Here is a 23,259-nt window from a genome sequence, read left to right on the forward strand (position 1 = left end):
ATGTCCAAACGACCTTGAATCAGGCAACTCAATCGAACGTAGCCCAAAAATCACGAATCTGAATGGATCCTGCAACCAATTCATCCCGAGTGTAGAGGTTGCCATAGAAAGTTCTCATGTTAACAGACAGAAGGCAAAACCTAAGCCACTCTATCAATATGAATATCATATCCACGATTGCTTAAACCCGAACTTAGAGGTTCATGCTAGAAAACAATGCTCCAAGATTAACCCAGCATCGTCCACATTGTTCCATATATTTGTCCACCGTCTTCGACATCGCCCTGAGGAATGGGTCGTTGTTTGTTGCAACAGCCACGATTTCCTCTGTATGGAAAAATGTCAGATATCTCGGTCGGTCGATAAATTGCATTCATGCTTACCCTTTCTCGCGCTGCCCTGTGCAGCCTTGATGATTTTCTCAATGTCAAACAATGTCGAAAAATACCGGAGCTGGGTGTACAACTCGGTGTCCCCATACTTGAACTGCACTCTACCTTTACAGCCCCCCGACGCTCCACACCGCCAGCCGTACATCCGCATCGACCGCGTCTCATACCCGCATGCTGGATCCTCGCAGACAACCCATCCCTCGTAGTACCGGGCCACAAACGACCGAATCTGCACCTCAAGCTGCGTCTGCAGGCTCGCCGAACCCAGCGGTGCGCTGCACGCGGGACAGGTCGGCCCTGATGACAACAGAATCGACGCCTGTTCGATGTCAGACAATCCTAAGCACAAATGGGGATGCGGTCACATACATCTCGATCGTAGACCGGGGGGAACGCCATCTGCCCCGCGCACCCGCGACAGCGTACAAGGAACGGAGATACGTCGCGGAACCGCTCCACATCAGAGACGAGGGAGTCTAGTGTTGTCAGCGCTGATCCAGCCGGCGTGCTTCCACTAATGCGATAACGTCCCGGGTCCAGTCCTTTTATAAACATTGAGTTTAGTTCGCAGGCATCGGTGTTTCAACGCTCACCAAGACACTCGGCCAGCCGTGCCCTGTCCGTCCCTTCAATAGGTTCACACAGTCGCTCAATGGGTGGCAGGACTTGGTTCGCAAGGTAGTGCTCGTAATCCACCGTGAGTTCCCCTGCGGCCTTCTTGATCTCGTCTGGATGCTTGGCGCGATCTGCTTGTGCGGTCTTCACGGTCTCTTCACCAGGAGCGACGCAGAACACATAGGGTATGACGTCACCGTTGCGGGCGCTTCCACCTTTTGCTTTTAGTCTCAAAGCAACTTGTACATGAGGCTGAGATTTAGCATCGGGGTAGTCTTCCGGGTTCTTGCCTAGGCGCTGAGTCATGCACGTGAGATTGACCAAGAAACGTCGAAAGGAGTTTTTGAAGGTACCTTGTATACAATGAAGTCCTCCAATTTGATCTTTCCGCTGCGAACATTTTCGCCGATGGTATTAAGATACTCGTGAATGTTCTCCACCACAACTTCCGTTGGTTCGCCAGACAAGATTTGCTCCAAAACGTATCTGGAAGGTGCGGAGTCGAACCAAGTCAACACAAAAACAAAGCGCGACCTACTGAGACACGCTCTTCGACAAAGCGCAGTATTCTCGGCGCTTCATATCAAGACCTTTAACTTCCGTGGATGTCCGTGATCCCTCTTCCACCTTCAAAGCTGCATATTTCTTTTTCTGCAAGAGTAAGAGACGCGCAAAGACGCCGTCGAGGTCTATCTCTAGAAGCTTATATCGATCGTTGACAGCCTTCTTAAACTCGGCAGAGATTTTTAGCGCCTCCGAAAGTTCTGTCACGTTGGAGTTGACGAACACTGAATCAGTGTCGCCGTAGACGACCTATGATGAGTCAGAGAAATCCCCCGACACGTATCGGAGATGCACTTACGTCTAGTTGTAAACTCTCGGCAAGCTCCCTGGTGTGTGTCAGGATCTCACGACCCTTGAAAGTAGTTAAGGCAGCGAGAGGCTTGGCGTAGAATCGCGAGTATTCGAAACCAAGACAGCCGTACATACTGTTTGCTGTCAGTTTCAATGCTTGTTGTTTGATGTCATACTGTGACGAAGGCCAAGTGTGAGCAAGTAGTCAAAGGGATGGCAACGACTATCGAACCTGCAGTAATTTTGCGTGCGATATAGAACGATCTTTCATAAGCGACTTCACCTGACGCCGCCGGTTGACGAGTGTTGCGATAAGTCGTGGAAGGACGCCCTGAGGCACCTCAGGCGGCGGTGGATCTGGTATCTTGTCATCGTCGTCCTACACTCAGGTGTCAGCATCGAAGCATGAACAATAGTCTAGTCGCTTACATCCTCCTGCGAGCGCTCGACGGTAGTGAAGTCAATGTTATATTCCTGGATGATACTGGGATACAGCGAGTTGAAGTCCATGACGAGGATATACTTGTCCCAAAGTCCACGCTTCGGCTCAAACACGAGACCGCCCTTGAACTTGTCCCGTTTGCCTTTGCTCGACTTGCCGCCACCGCCTCCTTCGCCATCCGCGTCATCTGCTTCGGGCTCTGCTTTTGGCGCTTTCTTGCCATATGTCTTGTCAGGACAGATGTACTTCAGGCGGTGGAACTCATGCAGAAGAATGTACTCGTTCCGTTCAGCCCGACCACCATTCAACGTCTTGTTCCTAAGACCAAACTCCATTGATGTCCAAATCACCGACCAAAAGAACTCACCATGCGTTGCCAGCAAGGTTTGTGAGCTGTCTTGTCAGAGGCAAAACCTGCACCTTCGATGCGATGGCCATTTGGTAATGAGCGTCGAGCTCACAATGCCGCACAAATGTCATGAGCATGTCTGGGGATGATACGGTACCATCGAAGTACGCTGCTGTGTCATCTGGGTCGATGTCCTGCCTGTCCGACTTGAGATGAGTTTTACACATCTCGGTGAGAGACCACGTCGTGGAGGCGATCATGCTCTGACGGTAATCCATCAATCACTGTATGGCAGGAGCTGATGTGAAACCTACCCGTGCACCATCGCTGGCGAGGTCACAAAGCAGGCGCCCAGTTAAAAAGCGCATGTTTGTGCCCTGACGTCCTATAGGTGGCCATTTCGAACGCCTGAACCGCCCAAGGCGTGACCAGTGCTCCGCCTTGAGGTCCTTCATTCTGCCGAGGAGGACATCAAGGGAGACACCGAGAAAGTCGTGACCAACAATGACGTCGGGGTCTGCTTTGTGCAGCGTGACTGTAAGATATCCGGTCAACAATTAAGAAACCTTGCAATTGAAGGAGAACGGCACCAAGCAAGCTGTTGAGGAGCATCCGCTCGTTCTTCATTGGTGAGATCATGCCCTTTCCATTTGCTCGCGCCTGGGCTTCAAATTTCGTAGGGAAGCGGTCGAGAGGACGGACGAGCGTGTGCACAGAGCACGGGAGCTGCTCGGGGGTGTGGGATCATCAAGTTGAACTACATAATGTGCTATCAAGTCAGTAATGTTCTTCAGCAGAGGTGCAAGATAATTGACCATCTCGCCATATGCGGCCCGTGGCACACACAACTTCCCGCTTGTTTTCGCGATGATTGACAACGGTGCGTACTGCGAGACTCATTATTGTTAGAGGGGGAGGTTCTGGAGCGCTGTCTGCCATGGGTGTCACGTTCTTGGGGTCTGAGACAGTGGCTTCAAACTTGCACCACGAGATCTGCATGAAGAAATCATCAACTCAAAGCTGAGGGACCTTTCGTAGACAGCCTTACACCCTTGTTCTCGACAACCGCATTGGTTATGGAAAGCCAGCATGGCCCCATGATCTTGCGCTTGAGCACAAAAAGCTCAAACGCACTAGTATTCGTCCCAAATATCCGAGCAATATTAGGCGAACAGGCGTTCATGGGGACTTGGGGCTCTATCCGCATACAGTAAGTATTTCGTAAAAGTTCGGCAACTGAGGGTTACCTTCAAAAGAGTACAAGACTTTCATCCATTCGCCCTCTTTTGGTACATCCTTCTCATCAAACGCATGATTTCTCCGAACCCATCTCCCCTTCCATCCCTTGATACCAAGCTTCTTCCGCACCCGCTCAAAATCTTCGTACACGTCCGATTTGCTCGGCACGACGTCAGTTTCTTGCATCACAAACTCGCCTTCTTCGGTCTCCTCTTGCTCAACGCGTAGCGGACGCGGGAGCAGGAACAAATTACGCTGAAGCCCCTCGATGGCAAGGCATGCAGATACCCAAATCGAGGAGGTTTTGTCCTTGATTTTGCCAGTGAGAAAGAGCTTGCCGTTATGCTCAAGGTAGTCTAGCCAGAAAAAGTGGAGGGTGCCATCGGGTTCAAGAGCGTCGACAGATGATTTAGAAGTTGAGGAGGCAGAACCAGAACCCAAGGTTTCATCAGAAGTAACAGCAAGGGAGTCGTAAACAGATAGCCAAGTTGGAGCTGAAGGCGGCTCTGCTTTAGTGGGTGGAGAGGGAATGTTGACCTTGGGCTTAGTTTCTAGGCCATCGAGGATAGATTTGTTCCCCTTGGCCGGCTTGAGATCAAGATCTTCGTCATCAATATCCATGAAGGCATCCATGTCCATGTCCTCAAAGTCCATTGAGTGTCAAAACCATCCTCCGATCCACTATGAACACCCAACTTGCACATTCGCTCGATTGCGGGGGTGATTCCAGCACCACTCGTTGTACGTGGCTTCTTCTTAGGGCTCATCATAGTTGAAAAGTTGTCTTCGAAATCACTTGATGACAGGTTGAAAGCAGTTTCTTCCATGAGACCATCAGAAGAATAGTTCACGTCTTCATGATCTGATAACGGGAGGGCTTGCGTTTCTTTGGCCTCCTTGCAGCTGGGGCTGGGACAGCATCTAAGCCTCCAAGGAGATTGGCCATAAAGTCTTCTTCCTGCTCTGCTGAGACGGCCGGGCGGTACACGCTAATAGAGGGCTTGGCAGCGGGCGGTGGTGCTTTTGGCTTCGCTTTAGGCTTGGATGTAGCATCCTTGCCCTTCTTCGCTGAAAAGCCAATGTCAGACGTTAAATGTGTAGATACACAATAAAACTCACCCTTCTTCTTCTTCTTTGTCTCGTGCTCGGTCATCATCTTCATCTCATCTTCATCTTCGTCTTCTCAGCGCCCGTCCAGTCGTCCATCCCATTGTCCATATAACCACTCACGCCATCGTCCACGACAAAGTCATCCTTCTGCAACCTTCCTCGCACGATGCTCTTATACTGATCCTCAGTGACCTCATCATAGATAGCCACATCCTCTTGAGCCTGGGAAGACGCGTTTGAGGACCCATGTCAAGCGAAATGGCAATGATGTCGCACCTTCCACTTGCGCGCGCCTCCTTCACGAGTTCGTTTTAGTTCTGCAAGAGCAGCAAGCCTGTCTGCGCGCTTTGCTCTCTCCGACATTAAGCTGTGGTTGGAGAGCTCGACTGTGCGCGTCTTGCGATCGATTAACGCGTTTCCAACTCCGCTGTAGAAACGCGTGGGGTCACATGTCACGACTTACTGTGACGTACTTAAATTGTCACAATGTTAGTGACTAACTCACATAGCACATGATAGCAGGCGATGCAGCTAAACTTGACGGCCAATACGGTTGTGATCATTAATTGTTTTTAACTTGCTCCATGTCACAATCGAAGGAAATTGGGACGCTAGTCGTCGTCATCCTCAAAGCTCGTCATCTGCACCAACCTTCTTTCTACAAGCAGGACCCATATGCACAAGCGGCCCTTTCTGGCCAGACTCAACGAACCAAGCCAGACCCCAAGGGAGGGCAGCATCCTGTGTGGGATGAAGAATTCCGCTTTCCTGTTCTCGCCGATGCTGGAAAAGACAAGGTCAACAGAAAGCTGGAAGTGTCTTGCTGGAAGGACGAGCCTCGAGCTGAGGATAAGCTCCTAGGCAAAGGGATTGTCGATATCGAATCGACTTTGAAAACTGGTGAATTTGATGGTGAGACACTTATAATCCTGGCTTAATCTATGCTTAATCTATCTTGTTAGACTGGGTTCCTCTCGAAACATCAGGAGGAGCGAGAGGCGAGTTATACCTCGAGATGACATTCTATGCAAATACTCCTCCTCCTCTTAGCCGTCGACCATCGAAGCTCAAACAATCAGATCGTCTTACACGGCCGCAGTCGTATAATCCTGTACCACACAAGGGTGGACCGCCATCTGCCCTGAACCCTACTCCTGTGCAGCTCCGTGACCCAGGCTATGTACCCCCCAGTACGCTACCTGCATCTTTACTTCCTGCTAGAGGCCAGCCCAAGCCCTCATTGCCATCCCCTTCGCCCCCTGGCCGACAGTTTAGTAAGACTGATGCGCTACCCCCCCTTCCCGAAGAAGATTTGGTACCCCAGAGAAAGCCTGGTCATTTGCCAACCATTCTGCGCCCAGGGGTTGCTGGACGTGCAGGTCGTTTTGGGACTCCCGCTATGACTATGGGAGGCACGAGTGACTCGCCCTCGTTCTATACGACTCCACCAACTCCAATACCATTGTTACAGACTCCTGTCCAAGAACGTCCTTATGAGCTTCCTCCAGAACTTCTAGGAGTTCGTACAACCATTATCACGACAGACGATCCGCCGAGTGAGCATTACCAGCCCTCGTTTCCTATTGCACAACCCCATACCCCAGAACCAGAGCGCGAGCAAGGACAATGGCAATCCAATCATTACCTGTCGGGCCAAGCTCCCCAACAATATTCTCCCTCATCGCAAGGATATATTCCTCCTCAACAATATACTCCATTGTCGCAAGGATACATTCCCCCTTATCAAACGTCATCTCCGCCTCCTCAACCACATCAGCAATCTTATACGCCCTATAATTATCCCCCGTCACCGTCACCACAACCACAACAATACTCGTCATCTTCTCCGCAGCCTTACCAGTATCAACCTCATCAGACTCCATCTCCCACCCCGCAATATCAGCCCCCGCCACCCCCTCATCAAGCACCGCCTCCTGCACCACAATATCAGCCACAACCATCCCCTCATCCTCAGAGCTACTCGGCCCAACCATACCAACCTCCACCTCTACCTCAGTCATACACCCCACTTCCCAACCAGCAACCACACCCCCCATCACAGCCGCAAGGATATACTCATCCAACCCAACAGCAACCTCAGACATACACTCCCGCACCGCCCCAGCAGCAGCCATACCAACAACAATCCTATTTCCCTCCACCTCCCCCCGCGCAATCCCCAGTCCCTGCTCCCCAATCTCAACTTCTTCCTAGAGCATCATATTTTTCGCCACCACCGCCACCACCGCCACTTCCTGGAAGCACGCAGGGGACCCTGGCAGTAGCAAAAGGGGAGCAACAGTCTCCCCCAGTGCAAGGATATCAGAACGCTGCACCGACCGCCTCGCCAGCACATGGTTCGGGACCCAGTCCAACTCCCCCTTCGCAGAACCCTCTGGCCCAGCCTCCTGCCTCTTCTACCGTACTTACAGTCCCAGAAGACGAAAAGAAGCGTGAGGAGGAGGAACACACCAGGGATGAAGAATCACGGAAGGTGGTGGATAAATGGACGGCTCCCGAGGGGGCAGATTCAGGGAAGTGCGAGGCAGAGGAAGCGCAGCCTCAAGCTGCTGAAGAAGAGAGGGGGCAGCAGGAGGAGGAAGAGCTGAGAAGGAGGGATGCTGAGGAACAAAAACGACGCGAGGAGGAGCGATTGAAATTGGAGATGGAGCAGAGGCAGAGAGAGGAGGAAGAGAGACTCAAACGAGAGGAAGAAGAGAGACTAAGACGAGAAGAGGAGGAGAGGCTCAAACGAGAAGAGAAAGAGAGACTCCAACGAGAGGAGCGTAGAAGAGTCGAGGAACTGCGCAAGGCAGAAGAAGCTAAGTGTAAACAAGAAGAAGAGGATCGGATCAGGCGCGAGGAGGATGCACGTCGAAGGGCCGAAGAGGAACGTCGGAAGCGCGAAGAGGAATCACATCGGAGGCTTGAAGAGGAGCGGATTAGGCGAGAGGAGGAAGCACGTCGCAAAAGGGAAGAAGATATTCGTCGCAAACAGGAAGAAGAGGCTCGTCGCAAACGGGAAGAAGAGGCTCGTCGCAAACGAGAAGAGGAGGCCCGCCGTAAACGAGAAGAAGAGGAGGCTGAACGAAGGTGGCAAGTTGAGCTTGCTCGCATTAAGGCGCGCGATGAGCAGGAGGCTGCCGACGCCGCTTTCGCTCGTGCTCAATTTGAAGCTGAAGAAGCCGAGCGTCGCAGGCAGGAAGAAGCAGATCTTGCCTTTGCGCAGCGTGCACAGGAGGAGAGCGAGCGAGAACAAAGGGCCGCAGAGGAACGACGAAAGCAAGAAGAATTAGACCGTGAGCTTGCCCGTCGTGAGCAGGCAGTTGAGGAGCAGTTGGAACGTAGGCGCGAGGAGGCGCGTAGGAGGCAGGTGGAGGAGATGGATAGGGAAATGGCTAGAAAATTGGATATGGAACTGAACCTTGGGACGGAGGATGGTGATACGAGTTCTCGGAGCCCAGAGCTCCCTTCTCGCAGAAGAGCGGGCAGTCCTAGGACTCCCAATGTCCGTGGAGGTGGCAGGTGAAACACAATATTTTCGACGCGAGTAGAGATGAGATAAATAATATTATAAGTTAATGATCTATAGATACAGTAAATGTTATCTTACGACTGGTGATTGTGTCCATCATGTCATGCTGTATTGCTCTGCATCCATCGTTCTATCTCGTATTTAGGATTCTTTCCTCACTACTATGGCTTCATTTCATGTGGGCGTCGTTCAAAACTGACAAAATGAATTTTTGGCGATACGAGTCGCAACGATAAGTCTAGGACCCAACCTGCTCCAGATTAACTTACAACGGATGGATATTTAGGCCACGATATCACGCACTTTGATTTTGGAGGCGAGTTGGCATACTTTTCACTTCGATTGAATATAACTTTGATGAATTTGCGTTGCGAATTTGGCCGTGTGCTCAGGGTTTGAAGTCGAAGGAACCGAGAAAGATCCGATTGAATGATAACAGGACACTCTAGTTGTACTGCCTTGAATCCCAGCGAGGCGCTCCGAGTCAGCGAGGTGGCACCAATATTATCTCATATGGACCCCCAGATGGCGGGAGATATCCGGGGCGATGACAAATCGATCAGATAGGCCGCCCTCTTGATTTTTCTCAAAGTCAGTGCTAAGTACTGCAGCGTAGGTTTCCCCCCCTCAGATATGTTATACTATGTACGTTACTAACAAGTGTAGGAACAGGTGTTACTCAGGTGCCTGCGGGCCAATTGAGTCAAACTTCTATCGATGAGAGGCAAGCGCTTACGATCAGTGGTAAGAATGGCGTCTATGGAAGAGCAGGTGACACATTTCGAGATAAAGCTAGGACCACCTCCTTGGTAAGTTCGTGCCCCGAATCTTCAGAATTCTATGTGGAAGTTGGCGCTTGTCACTATGAACTTCTTCAGCGTTCGGTTTCTCAGTTGGATCCTTTTCCCTTCTCGAACGATTTCATCCTTAGGCTTTGTCTGCAATGTCCTATTACTTCTCCAACCAGCCGCCCAATGCACAACCGTATTACGAGCCAGTCCCATACCAACAAACCGCCAGTCCCAGGACAGATACTCAGTGAGTACTTTTCATCGCAACCTCATGGTGTTTGTGAAGACTAAATAACTGCCATCATTCAAGATCTGATACCAGCCTTCTCGAGCAGATTCTCGACGTCCTCCAGAACCCCACAATTGCCAAGGAAAGAGCACAGAATGCGCTTTCTAAATTTTGGGCAACATACAAAACTGTGTCTGACGAGTATGATGACGACATGTTAGAGAGGTGTAATGGGAATATGGATATAGTCCTGATCTTCGTACGTGAAACACGTCGCTAGTTCAACAGCATCCAACACAAGTAACCGGCAGGCTGGTCTATTTGCCACTGTCAATACTGCATTTATCATTGCAATGCAGCCAAATCCTGTTGACACCACCAACGCTCTGTTGGTACAGCTTATGAAGAACATATCGGATGGTCGTTCTGCTACCCAGCCCATGATCCTTCCGTCACCTACAGGTCTCTCTTCTTCCAAATTATGGATGCAGGCGCTTGCGTATGCGAGTCTTGCATTTAGTCTTCTCGCTGCCTATGGCGCTGTCATGGGCAAGCAATGGCTGGGTCACTATAAAGCAACCCGTTTTGGTCATGGATCTCTCGAAGAGCGATGTCAGAAGAGGCACCGCAAGTTTCAGGAGCTGAAGGCATGGCGGTTTGAAACGTGTTGCGATCATTCCCAGTTCTTCTCCAGATCTCCCTGCTTCTATTCAGTCTGTCACTGGGAGCCACGTTGTGGGGGCAACAACCGCCTATCTCCATCCTTGTTATTACAATGACTGCTTTCGGAGGCCTTTGCCATGCCTTCGTCATCATGGTGTCATTGATACATCCTGACAGTCCATTCCAGACGCCTGTCTCTTTGGTCATCCAAGCTGTCTTTCGTCATTTTCGTGCAAGTGCATGCTTCCAGCATCAAAATGAAGATTGTACTAAATCTGCTATGGAGTGGATGTTGGGGGTTTCGAGACGCCGTGATGTTTTTAGGTCGGTGATCGAACTGATGCCTACAATGTCGGAGCTGCCAAAAGTGGATCTCGTGTCGTTATGCACAGAAGTTCGAGACATGTTCAAGGCATGTTTTGACCATCGTGGCATTCCGATACGATACGACAGCGCACTAGCACATGGACGAACATTGATCTACTGCTCTTCCAATTATGACGATGTGAAGAAGATGCTCCACACAACTACACGGGGGTGGAATTTATGGGAACGCTGGCGCACCCTGTATCTCCCTCAGGCGCTGGAACAATGTAGAACTTCCTACCACCGAATGGACAGCACTCAAGATCCAGATTTAAAGTCATCCTTCCAAAAAGGCACCTGCGCTGCTCTGCGTATGGCTGTGGCTGCTGGCGTAGACGATTTTGCTCATCCCGATGATGACACATTGATTTGGAATGGTCAATTCCAATTGGAATCCAATCTGCCGGGAGTTGACTGGCTGTTGGACTGCGCAGAGCACTTCTATAAACTGGATAACGATGACGCAGCTGGAGACGCTTTGCTCTTGTTCAGTGCCATGCAGACAAAACCATTACGCCTTATTCAAGACCGCATTGTTCTATTTTTGAACAACGACCGGTCACGTAGACTTCGCTATATCGCACTTCGTGCTGCCCGCCAAAGTCTCAGCTACACGACCGCGGATGAATTACTTTATTATCATCATCGTCATCCCTTCTTCCATGTTGTTCTGAAGGCCATTTGTCCCACGGTCCCAAATGAATGTGACCAAGACAATTCTCGGATCACCAATGCAATCAACCTGCTCAACTTCACTGAATGGCCCGAAGATAGCGATCTAGCGACCTCTCCCCTCCCCGAAATCCAGCTTATTGTATTCCTCGTTTTACCGGCACCCAGTGTTGGCGATCTCGCAAGGTATACTCATTACTGTCGTGCCCTCATTCGCTACATGGGTAGAGGTCAATTTTATCAGCTCCGCCGTTACGCTGCAAATATCGTCTGTAGTGCCCGACAAGACCTCGTAAAGTTCATCACTGCTGCCGGAGCTAATGAGTTCTTACGAGACTCAGTGCCCTCCCAGCTTATCACCGAACTTTTTACTTGCGGCAATGATTTGTTTGCCTCCAACGGCCAAGGTCGTCTTACTCCCTATTACCGTCTCGCCTTCACTCTTGCAAAGAACTCCGACTGGCACCCTTACTTGATCTGGAATGGCTATACTATCAAGAAGTGGATTACAAGCACGCTCACTTCCAATCATCTCGCTCGACGTCCTCGCAATCTCTCTGTAGCCATTCCCCCTCCTCTCTCCCCCTTCATTCCCCCTATTCCCTCTCGCTCTCCTTCTCGCGCTCGCACTCGCACTCGCACTCCTTCTCCAGCTCGCACACCCTCTCACACACCCCCTCGCACTCGCACACCTTCTCCAGCTTGCACTCCCTCTCACACTCCTCTCTCTCCCTTCATTCCCCCTCTTCACTCTCGCTCTCCTTCTCCAGTTCGCACTCCCTCTCACACTCGCACTCCTTCTCCAGCTCGCACACCCTCTCGCACTCGCACTCCTTCTCCTTATCGTGCTCCCTCTCCCTCTCCTCCCTCTCCCTCTCGCCATCACATACCCTCTCTCCCTTATCAATATTCCTCCACCAACGTCACCAACGAAGAAGCTCATAGTCTCTTTTATCTCGCCGGGATTTCCCTCCGTATTGCTTCACAAGAGCAGGCCTCATCTTACTTCAGAGCCATCACACCCATGCATTGGTGGGACCTGATGAGGGGTGCATGGTATATCATCGAACATTACTCTGGTGATGAGTTGAATGATATTATTGAGAGCCTTCCGGATCTTGTCAGGGGCACGGAGCGGTACATGCCATCAGATGCTTCCAAGGTTGAGCTCGAATCGCTCAATGCTTTGTTGGCCAAGAATCTTGATATGTTGCAACAACAACAAATTCCAGATGAGAGTATCATATCTGAAGTGGCTAGTTTGAAGAATACCGTATGCAAGGGATTGTCAGTGGTGGCCTCAGTTCCAGATGGTAAGGAGCTGGAAAAGTTTAGAGAACTAAATGCAAAGGACGATGCTCCAGATTTTTGGTCCTGTGAATCTACGTGATTGTTTAACCATCGCGTTATGCAGTTTGCTCTTGTATTGTGTGGATTCCAGTATGTAGTCTTTGCGTAACGTGGTGATGTAGTATGTAAGATAGCCTGTGATTCTGTATGTAATCTATTGTCGAATATCATGGGCAGGTACGGGTCCACATCCTGCCATCATACGCTATGCATGGATGAATCTTGCAGCCCCGCAGCTGCACGCTGAACTTCAAGTTGCCACTGTGACACGCTACACCCTTGCCACTATACCCTTTCTGAGGCTTTCTCGACTTCACCATGACCTTCGTGTGCAAGCCAGACATTGCTGAGTGCGGTCACTCTCAGGCGCAAGTCCACACTTTTTAGAAACCTTTGGATAGGGTGGACTGCGCGCAGGTGATGATTCGGATCAGCAAGATATGGACATGGAGTCCACCCAGAATAATACCCAGACCCCATATCAATTCTATAGCAATTGCACATTCAGAATCCAAATGCGCCTCGAGGCACTTTGATGTTTTCCCGGTCCACTGACTGGAGCTAATATATGTACTAGCTCGCCCAACTCCATCCACGCGCTGTGCAACGTTTCCGAGTCAACGGAGGGAACATCCCATGGTGATCGCAGTTCAACTCCCATTGTCCTTGAATCTCCTCGAAACCCTTTCCGTTTTTCGCATTTACTGAACCAACACTTGCAGACCGTAGTATCAACAATGATCGTAGCAATACACCTATCATGGAGATTTCAGGTACAATTTAAATGTGACCGAGTGTACAGTGGATCATACTTTGTCAAGTTCTATACAGCCTATACTCAGCACCAAGTCCGAGTTCAGGGTTGTCTGAGCGAACGACTTGTTGGAGAGCTGACTGTGTGATCAACTCTCATGAGGAAGGGCAGCCTCAAGCTGAGATGGAGGGACACTGAGGAACAAAAACGATGCGAGGAGCGACTGAAATTGGAGACGAAGCAGATGCAGCGAGAGGAGGAAGAGCGGCAACGACGAGAGGAGGAGCGTAGAAGAGTCGAAGAACTGCGCAAGGCAGAAGCCAGATGTAAATATGAAGAGGGTAGGATTGGGCGCAAGGAGGATGCTCATCGAAGGGCCAAAGAGGTACATCAGAAGCGCAAAGAGGAATTATGTCGGACGCTTGAAGAGGAGCGGATGAGGAGGAAGAAGCACGCTGAAAAAGGGAAGAAGAGATTCGTCACAAGGAGGCTGCCGATGCTGCTTTCACTCGCGCTCAATTTGAAGCAGAATAAGCCGAGCATCGCAGAGGGAAAGAAGATCTTGCTTTTGTGTGGCGTGCACAGGAGGAGAGCGAGCGAGAGCAAAGAGTCGCTGAGGAACGGTAACGGCAAGAAGAATTAAGCCGCGAACTTGCCTATCGTGAGCAGGCACTTGAGGAGCATAGGAGGCGGGTGGAGGAGACGGACAGGGAAATGGCTAGGAGATTGGATACGGAACTGAACCTTGGGACGGAGGGTGGCGGTGTGAGTTCTCGGAGACCGTCTATAGCCAGAGCTCCCTTCTCACAGAAGAGCGGTTAGTCCTAGGACGCCTAATGTCTATGGAGGGTGGTAGGTGAATCCCAATATTTCCGATGCGAGTGGAGATACGTGGTCATTCAGAATCTTAGACACAGTAAATGTTATCTTGCCTGTCAGGTACCTACAGTACTATCGCATATTACCGGGCGACCGGATATACGGGATACAGTGAATAGCCCTTCAAACTGACAAAGCTGACGTTAAAAATGGAGGGAAGGGAAGCATAGTGAGTGAGGATAAGTTGTGGCCGTTGTGTTGTTCAGTGAGGAAAGCTGGAGCAAAGATGTTGAGCAGAGTCTGGGATCTTTTGGTTGTGAATGACGTGCCTCAAGCTTCAAGGGTGTCTGGACTACTAAGTTTGCGTGCTCAAGCCTCAGGGTTTGGAGTCGAAGGAACCGAGAAAGGTCCGAACGATAACAGGTACTGGCAGCTGATGATACCAGCAACTCTAGTTGTCCCACGTACTACCGCCTTGAATCCCAGCGAGGCGCTCCGAGTTAGCGCGGTGATACCAATATTAGATATTAATCTCATATGGATCCCCCATGATCCCCCCAGATCAAGATGCAAGCCAATTCGAATTTCTGTCGATAAGAGGCCTTCTGCACTGAGCGCTTTCGATTGGCGGTAAACCGATTTCGCGTACAAGAATGGCGTCTATGTATGAAGAGCCTTTCCGTATAGTTCTCGTCACCAACTTGAAGGTAAGGGTGCCATGTTTCAGGATGAAGCTGGGAGGTCTGTGCATTCTCCGTATGCCGAGTGTACTATGACAGATGAGCGCTAATAGTAGCGCTGAGCGGCGGACGCTGCACAACCGATATGTAAGTAAAATAAGGTTCGAGCGGCGACTTTCAATTTTCTTATCGAAGACATGCTCATTGTACCAAGTCCCCGCTTGGCGCTCGCCAGTGCAGTGGTACCAATATCAGATATCAATCTCATATCGATCCCCCCACAGACCTAGACGCGGGTCGATTCAAATTTCTATTCATAAGGGGCCTTCTGCAAGCGCTTACGATCGGTGATAAACCAGTTTCGCATGTAGGATACTAGTAGGAATGGTGCCTATGAAGACCCTTTCCGCATGGCTCCTGTCACCAACTCGAATGGAAGGGCGACATGTTTGAGGAAGCCAAGAGGTCTGCGTGCTTCTGGTTTATAAGATCGACAGGTTCGTGCAAAATGATGGTGGGTGTAAGATAGCAGTACCGACAATGAAGTTTTGATGAAGTCCACCTCCTTGGTAAGTTCGTGCCTTGAATCTTTAGAATTCTATGTGGAAGTTGGCGCTTGTCACGCTCATTTACTATAAATCAGCTTGAATTCAGCGTTCGATTCCTCAGTTGGAGTCTTTATACCTTCTTGAACGATTTCATTCTTAGGCTTCGCCAATGGATCACGACTTCGACCAGCTGTGGTCACTACCTGCTGAGATACCACCCATCAAGGAGAACACAGAAATGAAAATCGATCCACAGTGAGTACCTTTTCATAGCAAGGTCACGGTGTTTGTGAAGACTTGGGAATTAACTGCCATCATCCAAGACTTTCAAGTTCTCAGATCGGCCTTCTCAAGCAGATTCTCGAGGTCCTCCAGAACTCCACGATCGCCAAGGAGAAAGCAAAGGATCCGCTTTCTGAATTTTGGGCAGACTACGAAACTAGGTCCGGCCAGTATGACGATGACATGTTAAAGAGGTGTAATCAAAGTTTGCAGATAGTTCTGCTCTTCGTACGTGCAATAGTCATGATTTCAAAACTATCCAACACGAGTAATCGACAGGCTGGCCTATTCTCCGCTGTCAATACCGCGTTCATCATTGCAATGCAGCCAGATCCTGTTGACACCACCAACATTTTGTTGCTGCAGCTTATCCAGAACACGTCAGATGGTCGTTCTACTACTCAGCCAACGATCCTTCCGTCATCTACAGGTCTCTCTTCTTCCAAATTATGGATGCAGGCACTTGCGTATGCGAGCCTTGCATTTAGTCTTTTCGCTGCCTATGGCGCTGTCATGGGCAAGCAATGGCTGGGTCACTATAAGGCAACCCGGTTTGGTCGTGGATCTCTTGAAGAACGATGTCGGCAGAGGCACCGCAAGTTTCTGGAGCTAAAGGCGTGGCAGTTCGAAAATGTGTTGCGGTCATTACCAGTTCTCCTACAGATCTCCCTGCTTCTATTCGCTCTGTCCTTGGGAGCCATGCTGTGGACGCAACAACGACCCACCTCCATCCTTGTTATTGCAATAACCACTTTTGGTGGCATTTGTCATGCCTTCTTCATTGTGGTGACATTGATACATCCCGACTGTCCATTCCAGACGCCCATGTCCTTACTCATCCGAGCTGTCTTTGGTCATTTTCGTGCACGTGCGGGTTTCCAGCATCGAGATGAAGATCCTCTTAAATCCGCCATGACGTGGATCTTGCAGACTTCAAGAAACCCTGATGTTGTTAGGTCGGTGATCAAACTGATACCTACAATGTCGGAGCTGCCAGACGTGAATCTCGTGTCGTTATGCACAGATGTTCGAGACATGTTCAAGGCATGTTTTGACAAGCGTGGCATTCCGATACTGCCCGACAACGCACTGGCATATGGGAAAGCGTTGATCTACTTCTCTTCCAATGATGATGATGTGAGGTATATGCTCCACACAACCACGCGAGAGTGGAATCTCTGGGGACGGTGGCGTGCCCTGTATCTGCCTCGGGCACTGGAACAATGTAGAATTTTCTACCGCCAAATGGGTAACACCAACATTGATCCACAATTAAAATTATCTTTCCAGGCAAACACCCGTGTTGCTCTGCATATGGCTGTGGCTGGCGGCACAGACGATTTTGCTTATCCCGGCGATGATGCCAGATTAATTTGGAATGGTCAATTCCAATTGGAATTCAATCTGCCGGAAGTTGACTGGTTGTTGGACTGCGCAGGGCACTTCTATAAAATTGATGATGTTGACGCAGCCGGAGATGCTCTGCTCTTGTTCAGTGATGTGGGGATAAAACCATTATACCTCATCCAAGACCGCATCGCTCCATTTCTGAATTACGGCCAGTCACGCAAATTTCGCCATATCGCACTTCGTGCCGCCTGCCGAAGTGCTGCCTGCCGACGAGCAGACGCCCGCATGTTCATGGATGAACCTCTTTATCATCCGAGTCATCCTTTCTCCCATACCGTTTTGAAGGCCATTTGTCCCATGGTCCCAAACGAACGCGACAAAGACAATTTCCAGATCACCAATGCATTCAACCTGCTCAGCTCCACAGAATGGCCCGAGGGTAGCGATCTGGCGATCTCTCCCCTGCCCGAAATCCAGCTTCTTGTATTCCTTGTTTTACCTGCGCCCAAGGTTGACAATATCGCAAGATATACTCGTTACTGCCATGCCCTCATTCGCTACATGGGTGAAAATCAACCTTGGCTCCGCCATCACGCCGCAAATATTGTCTGCAACGCCCGACGAGACCTTGTAGGGTTCACCACTGCTACCGGAGATGACGAGTCCTTACGAGACTCAGTGCTCTCTGAGCTCTGTGCAACCCTCATCACCACACTTTTTACTTGCGGTAATGATTTGGCAGCCATCGTCGACCAAGATTATCTTATCCCCTATTTCCGTCTCGCCTTCACTCTTGCAAAGAACACCGACTGGCACCCTCACTTGATCCAGGATGGCTATATTGAAAAGTGGATTACAAGCACACTCACTTCTGGTCATCTCGCTCAACGTCCTTGCAATCTCACTATAACCATGCCCCCTCCTCATGATTTCACCATCCCCGTTTCCCCCCCCCTCTCCCTCTCCCTCTTCCACTTCCACTCATTCCCCCCTCTCCCCTCTCTCTCCCTCTCCCTCTCCCGTCCGTTCTCGCTCTCCTGTCCGTTCTCACTCTCCTGTCCGTTCTCGCTCTCGCTCTCCCATTCGTTCTCGTTCTCCCTCTCCCTCTAGCATTCAAACTTTCAGCTTTCCCTCTCGCATTCAAACTCCCATCATTCACCCTCCTCGACTTCCTGTTCGTTCTCGCTCTTTCTCAATTCCCCCTCGCCCCTATCAATATTCTTCTACCAACATCACTAGCGAAGAAGCTCGTCGTCTCTTTTACCTCGCCAGGATTTCCCTCCGTATTGCTCCCCCAGGGCAGGCCACATCTTGCTTTAGTACTATCACAACCATGCATTTGTGGGACTTGATGAGGGGTGCATGGTATATTCTCGAATCTCACCCTCATCATGAGTTGGATGATGTTATTGAGAGCCTTCCAGATCTTGTCAAGGGCACGGAGTGCTACATGCCATCAGATGCTTCGAGGATTGAGCTCGAATCGCTCAATGAGGTGTTGGCCAAAGCTCTTGTTGTGTTGCAACAACAACAAATTCTAGATGAGAGTATCATATCTGCAGTAGCGGGTTTGAAGAATATTGTAGTATCCGAGAGATTGGTGGTCTCGGTTCCAGGCCGTATGGAGCTGGGAGAATTTAGGGAACAAAATGCATTCGTACCTTGGTCCCCAGTGACCATGGCCCCTGTCTACCACTCAACGTTTGTCCCTGACTACCCCCCAACGTCTGTACCCCACTACCACTCAACGTTTAACGTTACCTAGATTGACCTTATAATTTGTGGATTTCATTCCTCTCCAGTATGTAATCTTTGCATAACGTGAAAATGTATGTAAGATAGCCCGCGATTCTGTATGTAGTAGCCTATGTATGAGTCACTATACTGACGAGTCTTCCCGAACTTACGTGCAATGCACAGGGTTGTGCGCTCTTTAAACCCATCGACAATGGTATGTTGAATATCCTGCTGTTGGTCTCGTGGTCAATGGAAGCTACATAAGAATCCATGATAATACATTCGCTACCAGAGTAAATATTTATCAGAATTACCAGTAGCCTCATCAAGCATTAGGATCAGCGTCTTAATTCGATCCTTGATTATGCGGCGAGGTTGTTGTACTGCTTTTGTATGGTATAGGTTTTCGAGTTGTTGATTTTCGATACTGTTTCATCCCGGTCACTATACGTAGCACCTGTCAGTTGTAGGATTACCTTCTGTGTTGATCATACTGTTGTTTCGCATTCCCTCACGATATCATTTACTGTAGAGTTTTCAAGTTGTCGATCTCATATTCTCTCTCATTTTGGCGTTGTCACTGCTAGTACCTGTCACGTTGTAAGATAACTATTAGTCTCTTACCCTGTATTTTCGATACCACTTGTATGCCCTTCATTGAATGCTTGCGCGTGTGAGCATATTCTTTGTGCGTTGTGCCATCAGGGGTAGCGGATCGAGCAGTGAAGGGCTGGATGTTGAGGAAACCCTTGGCAAAAACACTCTGAATATTGGTTTAGATCACGTGAGACAATTTTGAGTATGAGTCTTCCACCGCTTCCTATCCAACAGCGGACACAGTCCCCCGAACTGCAGATGTCTCTCCCGGTATTCCCCCTTCCGATTTTACCTGATGCACCGCCTAAATCTATACTCGCATTGCAAGGTCTTGATCAAGCTTTAGTTCAAGCTGAAGTTGTCAATCCCTCCTCTCGACTACCCATAATACCCAAAGGAGATGATGCTCGCACTGGTTTATCGGAAAGGACAAGAAGGCGCCTCATAGAACTAGGGATTACTGAACTATTTGCTGGTAAGATCTGTTAATCCACTTGCACACATATCCTGACAACTTTATAGTTCAGACTGCACTCCTCCCTTTTCTGCTAGGTTCTTCCGCCATGCGGAGGTCACTGTACTCACCGTTTGACCTGTTACAAGACGTATGTGTTTCTGCACCAACCGGAAGTGGGAAAACACTCGCATATGTGCTCCCAATTGTTGAGGTAATGATTCGCGCAATTTTCGGAAGTCTTGATTGATTCGATGGGGTCAGGTTCTGTCAACGAGAATTGTAACCCACCTCCGTGCTCTTGTCGTTCTACCGACGCGTGATTTAGTCATGCAAGTTAGAGAGACAGTAGAGGCGATCGCAAAAGGACGAGGTTTGAAGGTTTGCTTGTTTTTGTCTGATCCTTAGCCAATTTACATTTCGAATATGGACCTAGATTGGTACAGCCACCGGACAGCACTCGTTCGCTCATGAGCAGTCGCAACTAGTTGCGGACATGTCAGCCAAGTACGTTCCCCTCTGAACGCTAATCCGTGCTTTGTACCCGTGTTGACGTTTGCGGAAGACTCTCTGGTGGATCAAGTAAAGTTGACATTCTGATCTGTACCCCGGGGCGCCTTATCGATCATCTCAACGGAACACCCAACTTTTCGCTACAACACCTCCGATTCTTGGTCAGCCTCTTTGATCTGTCATACTTTTTCTTGAATGATCGTTTTTTTTCTAGGTAATAGATGAAGCCGATCGATTGCTTGCTCAGTCATTCCAAGACTGGCTGGCTCAAGTTCTTGCCGCCACGCAACCGCCCAGAATGGTCCCTGAGACAAGTGAAACCAAAACGCAAGCCCCTCTTTGTGATTCTCTTGCACCCGCTTTTCTTCGCCTTCACAGGGAAGTAGACCTACATACTGACATCGATGAAAAGAAAGACGTCTCGTGTCAGAAATTACTGTTTTCCGCGACACTCACCAGTGACCCGGGAAAGCTTGCGGCTCTGGATCTCCGACATCCAAAGTACTTTGTTGTGCAAGGTCTATCTGAAGAATCCGAAATCGATGGTATTCCCAACATTATTGCGGAACGGTTCACCATGCCCGAAGCACTAAAGGTACGCGACAACAAATTTAATCCTGCCAAAAGCTCACTCATAAATCACAGGAACACATGATAATTTGCGAGGCCCCTCAGAAACCATTAATGCTCTTTCATCTTGTATACAACCATTCCGTCCGCAATGCACTTGTTTTCACCAAGTCGTCCGAATCGGCCTCTCGTCTTGTCCGTTTGTTCGAATTCTTCGAGGCTGCTACCCCCTCCAATGAAAATCCAATTGCGGTTCGGTCGTATTCGAGTGATCTTCCTACTAACGAACGCAGGACCATATTGGAGAAATTCAAGGCTCAAGAGGTCCATCTGGAAGTTTAATACATTTTGTTCCCGCGACCTTCTGTACTGACCATACTTTAGACTCATATGCTCGGATCTCATATCAAGAGGTATCGACATCAGTCATGTATCGCACGTAGTCAGTTATGACGCACCGGTGGATATAAGAAAGTATGTGCATCGGGTTGGTCGAACTGCTCGAGCGGGGAGGACTGGAGACGCTTGGACGTTGGTTGAAGAACAGGAGGTATGACACTTGATGACCAGCCAACCTGTGCCATTCTCGCTCATTGAACTTTCAGGCACATTATTTTAAATCTATGTTAAGAAGCGCCGGCCACCTGGAAAGGGTTCAACGAATGAGAGTATCAGAGAAAGATACGGCTTCGCTTTCATCGGCGTACGAGGTCAGTACACATAGTCTATTCTCATGCAGTGCAAATGATAGATGCGCGTCCTCCTAGATATCTCTGCGGAGGCTCCGGGACGCGTACACACGATAGTTTTTAGCGACCCTGTTGAGCCCTGTTCACTGGTCAATGTCAACGTTGGCAAGCTTTAGTGGAGGATTGAAGTTGATCGTGATAAGTCACATGTACCAACTTCGTGTGATGATCAATCCTTTCCTTAATTCTTTGCATTGTGGTCGATTGCATTTGCATCGACTCCAGTTAAATTCCAGAGCAGCACTAAACGTTTGCTCAACTCTTGCCAAGGGATTCTGTGCGCCAACCGCAAATTTGTAAACTAGGCGCGATTGGCTATATGTCATACAGCGGCACTCAGTCGCAACTCCGCATAATTATTTAGCTCATTCAAGTTATGTATCGACTTCGGCATCACAATAATCGTACGTGCGATAGACCATGCGTCCTACCTAACAAAACGGTGACATTTTAGGTGCGCTGAATGCACAATTTTTTTTTCACCGCTGATGAAGCACAACTTGGACACCTGTCATCGATCGCAGTGATTGATCGAACCTGAGACACTATGTAACTTAGCTAAGACTGTCGTCCCTTAACTGTTACGCCAAAAGGCAGTGATACTGAAAGCTTATGTTTCAGTATCGCAGACAGTATTCATGTAGATTATGGGAACTCTAGTAAGCCAGCGTGCTTACAACCTAATTGACAAATACAACGATTTCGTTCATGTAAACTTTGCAATACCGAGCTGAACACAACCATGATGCGGGCTACGATATTGACGCTGCCTACCACAGTGAAGGTTGAGGAGGTTCCATGATGGATAGGTGATTGCGCCACACAGTGGTGGGCCAACAGACAGTGCGAGATCACCCGTAGATTGCAAAAATTTGAGGGATACGATTATGAACTCTTATCTTGGCACGTGAGGTTTCACCTGAATTGTGCGTGTGACTTACGATGAAGGGCTATAGACATGGTACACGCATCAGGTTCTAACGTATACTTCTGCCCCGCCCTCGAACTCATGGAGCTGGTCATAGAGGATGTATCTGTCACAGGTGGAATTCCACGTAGTGAATGGCACCTCGCTCAAAGCTGTACACATATCAGAATGTATTATGTATGTTTATTAAGTGATGAACAAAGTCAACACTACATCAAGGTAGCGACTACTCAAAGCGTAGTGTGGTGAGAGAACGAATCATAAAGGCGTGAACTTTGATCATCAAAGTATTAGTGGCGATGTGATGGAAGAGAAAATCGAGCATAGAAATCATATTATCACGGAAACTTGAGAGTCTGAAGGGAATAAGATGAGGTGAACGGCCTTATTTGACAATAATTGAAACGTACTCACTGAGAGGTCTGACAACCGTCTATTGATCAATCATCAATGTCCATCATGACGCGTCTCGCGGCTTCTATACTTCCGTACAAGTCGTCGTCATCGTCCTCGTTATCCACGCTGTCAGCTGCATCATCCGCGGAGACCGGTTTCTTGCTTGGACCACCTTCTCCAGCTTCGTCGATTAGCTTTGCGCTTCCCTAGCAGTCATTGGCGAATGTAGTGGCAGTACTAGTAATGGACGCTTCAGGCAGCAACTACATGAATA

General features: G+C 49.3%; 9 protein-coding genes across 9 annotated transcripts; 7 read left to right on the plus strand and 2 right to left on the minus strand.

Annotated features, from left to right (window-relative positions):
• Positions 1-193: 193 nt before the first annotated feature.
• BJ212DRAFT_1445271 (uncharacterized protein) lies at positions 194-5,365 on the minus strand (the record flags this gene model as incomplete). The annotated part of the gene is made up of 19 exons (XM_041338087.1): positions 194-327; positions 384-711; positions 762-934; positions 986-1,304; positions 1,361-1,493; positions 1,546-1,820; positions 1,870-2,037; positions 2,095-2,241; positions 2,292-2,622; positions 2,672-2,916; positions 2,968-3,188; positions 3,244-3,379; positions 3,500-3,646; positions 3,702-3,850; positions 3,901-4,534; positions 4,582-4,687; positions 4,744-4,960; positions 5,116-5,224; positions 5,279-5,365. The coding sequence occupies 19 exons, from the start codon at positions 5,363-5,365 to the stop codon at positions 194-196; spliced, it is 4,059 nt and encodes a 1,352-aa protein (XP_041196562.1).
• Positions 5,366-5,586: 221 nt separating this feature from the next.
• Positions 5,587-6,137, plus strand: BJ212DRAFT_1265161 (C2 domain-containing protein; the record flags this gene model as incomplete). The annotated part of the gene is made up of 2 exons (XM_041330466.1): positions 5,587-5,914; positions 5,965-6,137. Coding segments are annotated over 2 exons (501 nt in total), but the record flags the coding sequence as incomplete, so codon positions are not given.
• A 137-nt stretch (positions 6,138-6,274) lies between these two features.
• Positions 6,275-8,937, plus strand: BJ212DRAFT_924147 (uncharacterized protein). Its single transcript, XM_041344355.1, has 2 exons — positions 6,275-6,558; positions 6,613-8,937. Exons 1-2 carry the CDS (start codon positions 6,402-6,404, stop codon positions 8,529-8,531), a joined length of 2,076 nt encoding a protein of 691 aa, XP_041196564.1. The 5' UTR covers positions 6,275-6,401; the 3' UTR covers positions 8,532-8,937.
• Positions 8,938-9,090: 153 nt separating this feature from the next.
• Positions 9,091-10,336, plus strand: BJ212DRAFT_1547296 (uncharacterized protein; the record flags this gene model as incomplete). The annotated part of the gene is made up of 3 exons (XM_041341880.1): positions 9,091-9,575; positions 9,639-9,816; positions 9,869-10,336. Exons 1-3 carry the CDS (start codon positions 9,481-9,483, stop codon positions 10,334-10,336), a joined length of 741 nt encoding a protein of 246 aa, XP_041196565.1. The 5' UTR covers positions 9,091-9,480.
• Positions 9,995-12,771, plus strand: BJ212DRAFT_924212 (uncharacterized protein). The gene has a single exon (XM_041344356.1). The coding sequence runs from the start codon at positions 10,333-10,335 to the stop codon at positions 12,646-12,648; it is 2,316 nt and encodes a 771-aa protein (XP_041196566.1). The 5' UTR covers positions 9,995-10,332; the 3' UTR covers positions 12,649-12,771.
• A 378-nt stretch (positions 12,772-13,149) lies between these two features.
• BJ212DRAFT_924254 (uncharacterized protein) lies at positions 13,150-14,250 on the plus strand. The gene has a single exon (XM_041344357.1). The coding sequence runs from the start codon at positions 13,520-13,522 to the stop codon at positions 14,003-14,005; it is 486 nt and encodes a 161-aa protein (XP_041196567.1). The 5' UTR covers positions 13,150-13,519; the 3' UTR covers positions 14,006-14,250.
• A 1,486-nt stretch (positions 14,251-15,736) lies between these two features.
• BJ212DRAFT_1208006 (uncharacterized protein) lies at positions 15,737-15,931 on the plus strand (the record flags this gene model as incomplete). Its single annotated transcript, XM_041329182.1, has 1 exon — positions 15,737-15,931. A coding segment is annotated over one exon (195 nt), but the record flags the coding sequence as incomplete, so codon positions are not given.
• A 398-nt stretch (positions 15,932-16,329) lies between these two features.
• On the minus strand, positions 16,330-16,804 carry BJ212DRAFT_1333952 (uncharacterized protein). The gene has a single exon (XM_041334851.1). The coding sequence runs from the start codon at positions 16,756-16,758 to the stop codon at positions 16,546-16,548; it is 213 nt and encodes a 70-aa protein (XP_041196569.1). The 5' UTR covers positions 16,759-16,804; the 3' UTR covers positions 16,330-16,545.
• A 2,775-nt stretch (positions 16,805-19,579) lies between these two features.
• Positions 19,580-21,254, plus strand: BJ212DRAFT_1477669 (P-loop containing nucleoside triphosphate hydrolase protein; the record flags this gene model as incomplete). The annotated part of the gene is made up of 7 exons (XM_041339587.1): positions 19,580-19,850; positions 19,898-20,043; positions 20,094-20,210; positions 20,266-20,336; positions 20,395-20,503; positions 20,557-20,937; positions 20,988-21,254. 7 exons carry the CDS (start codon positions 19,580-19,582, stop codon positions 21,252-21,254), a joined length of 1,362 nt encoding a protein of 453 aa, XP_041196570.1.
• Between the last annotated feature and the right edge of the window lie 2,005 nt (positions 21,255-23,259).

The sequence above is a fragment of the Suillus subaureus genome (genome assembly GCF_016647635.1).
Source record: "Suillus subaureus strain MN1 chromosome Unknown BJ212scaffold_6, whole genome shotgun sequence".
NCBI lineage: Eukaryota > Fungi > Basidiomycota > Agaricomycetes > Boletales > Suillaceae > Suillus > Suillus subaureus.